The 6,000-nt window shown below is 30.5% G+C and overlaps 1 protein-coding gene across 2 annotated transcripts in view; it reads right to left on the bottom strand.

Moving 5' to 3' along the window:
- Positions 1–274: 274 nt before the first annotated feature.
- LOC107456042 (uncharacterized) overlaps positions 275–6,000 on the bottom strand; it is a 55,975-nt gene continuing 50,249 nt past the window's right edge. Inside the window, exons 13-14 of one of the 2 annotated variants that reach the window (XR_011636450.1) lie at positions 2,349–2,424; positions 413–549 (exon numbers count right to left, since the gene is read on the bottom strand). Coding sequence is in view for 1 of the 2 variants with exons in the window: in XM_071178908.1 (XP_071035009.1) it covers positions 373–549 (177 nt within the window). In the remaining variant the exon portion in view is untranslated. Of the gene's footprint in view, positions 550–2,348; positions 2,425–6,000 lie in introns of both variants that reach the window. The other variant, XM_071178908.1, reaches the window with a different exon arrangement.

Here is a 6,000-nt window from a genome sequence, read left to right as displayed (position 1 = left end):
GGCATTTGTTTATGCCTCGATTCAACAGCCAATAAGGTTCGACACCCCCTCATGACATCGCTTGCAGTTATCCAATTAAATTAGTTCTGAGGGATAATAAACTAAGCCTAATGGCTGTGACGTTTACACGCCATACACAGCCACGGAGTTTTCTTCTCGAGCAGCAGTGCGTTCACATTCTTTAATTTTAAAATGATTGTTATGCATACTGTATTTTTTCTTCCTAATTTGGGTGAAGTGTTATTCGCTGGAGTATCAATAAAGACACAAGGAGTTGCGCAATAATTTTTATAATAAAAGTTGCATATTTGGTTACACAATTTTGCATTGTCTTAAAGATACACGAAAGGTTTTTTTGTTATTGCGCGATTCTCAAAACTTAGACATTCTTCTCGGCACCCGAAGGAATATCTTCTTGCTCTTTTTCCTCTTCCTGACACAGAGGACGAGGAGGGAGACAATCCTACGTAGTAGGTCCATAATGGAGATGAGCGAGACTCCTATCCAGATACCCAGGTATCCACCGACGTTGCTGTAGAAATCGGACAGCTGAAAGGCAATTAGACACACAGTTGTAATAGAGGCTATCTTTTTTTCTTCAGATGTAGCAATTAAAAGAATAAGAAGAATATATTACAGATGGAATAAGAACTAATATACAAAGATCACCTAAATAATTTTAATCATTTAAAATATTAATTGGTTATTAATTAAAATATCAATTGTTATAATAGTATACTAGTGATTGTTCTGTAGGTAGACTATACTGGTTTTTCAAATATTTACAAGATAACATCAATGATGTTTGGAGGTTTTATTCAATCATTTCATATTCTTTAATTCTTTTTTGTTAGTTAATTTAAATGAATTAGAGAGGCCGACTCGACCGCCATTTCGGATCAAAAACTTTCACCAATCAGGAAGAACTACAAGATTTGGTAACTTATTGATACAAACGACGCCTAACCTCAACTAGGATAATTTGTAAAGAATTTTCGTACATCGATTTACTTGGTTTTTCCGAAATTTTTTCTTAATGCTTAAACAAATTCATTAAAATTCTTATTATTGTGATATAGAAAGAGTTTATACCCATTTCTGTTTCTTTAATAATTATAAAATAAAAAAAGCAAGCTATCGAATAGAGAAGAATCAGCAAATTTAAAATTGCATTAGATTTAAACTCATCTACAATTGATCCTGATTTTGGATAACTTATATATTTCAGTATTTTTGGAGGATTCGGAATAGTATCCGTCTTTAATTTTTATTGCCATTTTTCCTGTTTACTTTGAGTTGAGATTATATAAAATGAACCAGCAAGAAAATTTGAAATGCTGTTTTATATTTTCATATTTAAATTAAATCACCTTATAAAATTCAGAGTTGAAATTTCGTAAACATACTCCCTTTAACTTTTCTACAACAGAAACTAATTATTTCAGCAATTTATCACAAGAATTTTAAAGAAAAAAATAAACCCATTTACATATTCAAAAATGTAAGAACAATTTTTCAAAATTAAATTTGATTTTAATCAGCTTTTTTATTATGAGACAGCAATTTTTAAAGAGCGTTTCTAATGAACTTATTCTTTTATCGCCACTTTCTTCTAAAATTACGGCAATGTGTGAAAGTTGAATTGAGATTTTCAGAGTTAAAATTTACATTTAAAAACTAAAACTGATTTTTGTCTTGGTTTCTATTTGGTTTTTTATTTTTAAAAAAATTTATTTTGATCATTTATTTATGACTCGGAAATTAAGAGGTTTTCTATTCGCCTATGTATTAAGTCTTTTGTTTTTATGCGTGTTTTTATTATAGCGCGTCATTATTAAAAGCGTTTCTGATAGACTATATTTCTTTTAAGGTTTATGATTACTTTTTTAAATATTATTTTTTAGCATAGAAATTAGAGTTAATAGGTATTTTAAGAATTGTTTTGTTGTGAAAACAATTTTGTTAAAAAAAAATTCCACCACTTAGATGACAAAAGTCATTTTTCTGCAGCTTAGCCTTCTACTCTAATTTGAATCCTGTTTAGTTTCAAAGAAGAATGCCATCCATCGAACTTATCGATAGCTACAACTGCTCTTTCAGATGGTTAATTGAATTTTTTAAAAATTTGATTGATAAGCTCTTCTTAAAGGTATTACCAAGTAATGGTTCCCATTTATGATATTTCTGAAATTCTACTTGCTTTTTAATACAGATTGTTGACAAATACCCATGCTAATTGCAAAGATGAGATGAATAATTTATAGGTCGAATAGTTATAAACTTCTTTAATTTCACTAGAATTTAGTACGAGCACACAAAGCTCACATCTTAGAGAAAATTACACAAACCATCATTTTAGGTTCGTAAGAGATGCTGGTCAGTCGAAATTTCTTGAAAGATATTGTCAGTTGTATGTTACCGAACCTGGAGAAAAATGAAGAGGGAATTAATACTTAGAAACACAACCGGATATTCAATTTGGAAAATACCTGAGAATATATATATACATACATCGAAGAGTCATTACATTATGACCACCCTGCTAATAACATGTGGGACCATCTTTAGCCCTCAAAACTGCTAGCACCCGCATTGATTCCACAAGGTGCTGATAGGTATCTGGTACCAAGAGCTCACCAACTGGCCTTGAAATTCCCTCACATTACGAGGGGGTAGCATGGCAGCACAAATTTGGTTATCCAAGTAGGACCACAAATGCTCTATTGGATTAAGGTCAGGTGAATTTAAGGGGCCAAGACATGACTTGAAAGTCACTGGAATGTTCCTCGAACTAATCCAAACCATGACGATTCGACCCTTATGACATGGTGCATTATCCTGTTGGTAAACATCATCCCCAGCAGGAAAAACTGTTGCCATGAATGGGTGAACCTGGTCTGCAACTATGTTCAAGTAGCTTACAGACGTCAGGGATTGTTCTATGAGTATTATGGATCCTAATGTGCCCCATGAAAACATTGCCCACACCATACTACTGGAGGGTGGTCATAATGTAATGGCGCTTCGGTGTATATATTAACCAGGTAGTAAAACGATAATATTTAACCTCAGAAAGAAGCAATATAATACATCCGTGCTAGAAAACGATAGAGTACAGAATCCTTTTTTCTAGTATTGTAACTAATTAAATAGTATTGGATCGAACTTAAAAAAAATTATATATTTCCTTACTTTTAGTAAAGTGCTACTTTTTTGTGAAAGGGTACTCTTTTATTATTACAAAAAGTGGTGCTTTAACAATAATTTTATTTTAATCTTGAATAAATAAAACTACAGTTTTATTTTATGGAAATAAATAATTATATGAAGTTATATTTCAAGATGGTAAGAAATTTTCCTTTTTTAAAGTTAAAATTGTAACAAAATTTAAATGAAATATAACTTTTCAACAATATAGTGTGGTTTTTATTATACAACTTTATAATGTATGATAAGTGTGAAATTACAATTGAATAGAGAGTATAAAATATGTTTCATAAGCTAATTTTGATAAAACTGGCTCATTTCTAAAAAAAATTGGGAATACATTTACATTAAAAATTAAACACTTGAAAATGATTAATGATATACAATTTATCAGAAAACTCATTGTCTAGAGAAAAAGAAATTGTCAAAAGTTAGATTCTCAAGTTTAATTTCTGTGTTAAATTTGAAACTTTCATTCATAAAAAGTAGCTGGACACGAAATACAGGAGTTAAAGAGGGAGAAAAATGGATGGTAGCAGAATTAATTTAATTTTATTTAGTATTTCTGTATTGTTAACAAAGTAAATTATGCGTGGAATAACCGTATTAATTTGTTGTTCTATGTTTTACTACTTCAGAATAATAAAGAAAATAAAGTAAAATAAAGTATCACCAAATTTTTTGCTTTTATCCAAATCTTCCACTTGCTTATTACAAAAAACGACGCAAAATAATAACAGAAAATATAAAATCTAATGTTATATAATTCAGAGAAAACAGCTACCTCTTGTATAGACAAGAAAAAAAAATAAAAATTAACAGTGAAAATATAATCTCATGATTAACTCTTACTATTATATCCGCAAGAATACTTGGTTGGTTGGTTCTAATGCCACTTGCCACACGGACAAGCCTGCTTGGTGAAACCGAGCAAATTTAAGGCAGAGTGTGCGATTCTTGTTTTTCAGTGGTGCCATCTATGGCCAAGAATTCGACTTCGTCACACCATACATCACACCTGTTTATAAGGCGGACTCATTCATACATCCATTCATTCATCCATAGATCGTAATTTTGACCTGAATCAGAGAACGATCGATCTCCAATCCAGGCAAAAATAGTGATTTCTATTATTGCATTAATGTAGCCAATACAATAGTTTGAGGTGCATCAAAAAAGCAAATTTTTTTTTTAAATTTTCAAATATCAGCATGTTTTTTAATCTTTAATTAAATAGATGGAATACTACAAGCATCTAATTTTCGTTACTTCTCGCTAACTTATTTTTATACAATAATGAAATTTATTTTTATGAACGATAATATTAAATTTAATTTTTTGGACTTAAGTATTAAAATAAAATATCCGAATTGTCGACTAATACAAAACTTTTACAACAAAAAGGATGATTTTGAGTTTAATATAAACTAATTAAATGGAATTCTAATGTTTCTAATAAATATTTTAAAACTATTTTTAATCTAGTAAATAGCATTAAAAGAATATGAAGTATTATTTATTTATTCAAAAAATTAAACGCATATTTGGAAATTCTTGGCCATAGATGGCGCCACTGGAAAACAAGAATAATCGCATCCCTCAGCCTTAACAGGCAAACAAATATTTGAATAAAAACAACGGATATCTGACAAATGTAATTAAATTCTTTTCGAAAACATTTAGTTAATTGTGTATTAAAATAATAAAAGAATATATTCGCATAAAAACCTTTTAGCTATGTCGATTGATATTTTTGCTGTGTGTGAAACCAATCCGTGGCAAATCCATTGACAGATCATTATGAGAAATCCCTGCAGGTGTTGGACTGAATAATCAGAAAGAATTTGTTTTAAGCGAAGTAATGCTTTCAAAAAAGTAAATTTTAAAATCTAATTAATTCTGAAAATTTTTTTATAAAAGTTTTTTAAGCGATGTAGCCAAAGTAACTGGAACTTTGAAAAAAAAACCAAGTTTTGAAAGAATAAAAAATGCTCTGTCCCTAATCTTCTTACCCACTGGCCTCAACTACCATCCATTTACAAATTTGTTTAAATATTACTTTCTGAAACAAATCAAGAAAATGAAAGCAATTACTTTAAGAAAATTTACAAGCGTCGTTTTATAAGAATGAAAAAATGTTTAAAACTTACGTCAGCCAATTATATTTATAGCGAGTAGATAGATTTGACATACTTATATTGGTCTGAAAAAAATGGAAAAAACATAACTTTTAGAACTAAAACTAATGCTAAAATTCAAACTTACTTAACAATAACATGCTTATCCGAGAATCTTTTTGCAGTAATGGTCTGCATTGCAGTTGCTAGTTTTTGCATTCTTTTATTTCCACAGACATACACAGACGAACGATAAACAAAAACAATAATAACAAGAAAAAGTAGTTTGGTTGCCTAACAACCAGCTGGAGTCGCAGTTATTATATTGCTGACGATTTAAAACAATTATTCAAACTGACTGTTTATTTGATGTCGGAACATCCTCCCCAACCTAGTCAACCTCAAGAGGGATGACCAATTGTATAGGTCAAGTTATAGCCTTTCCATCCACTCTTAAGACGCATGCTCGAATTTCCCCATCACGTCCCTTAGTTAGATTAGTAATTCGGGCTTTCTTCCACACGTGTCTGGGTCTGACATCTTCTTGTTGTAGCACAAGATCTCCTGCATGTATGTTGAAGGATTTATGAATATTACGAACTTGGTGATAAGAGCGAAGTTGCAGCAGATCTTCTTTGGAACATCTTTTCCAAAATACATCCAACACATCTTGTTG

Source organism: Parasteatoda tepidariorum, chromosome 3 (assembly GCF_043381705.1).
Source record: "Parasteatoda tepidariorum isolate YZ-2023 chromosome 3, CAS_Ptep_4.0, whole genome shotgun sequence".
NCBI classification, from domain to species: Eukaryota; Metazoa; Arthropoda; class Arachnida; order Araneae; family Theridiidae; genus Parasteatoda; species Parasteatoda tepidariorum.
Note: the sequence above shows the minus strand (reverse complement) of the source record. Positions and strands in the feature narration are given on the sequence as shown.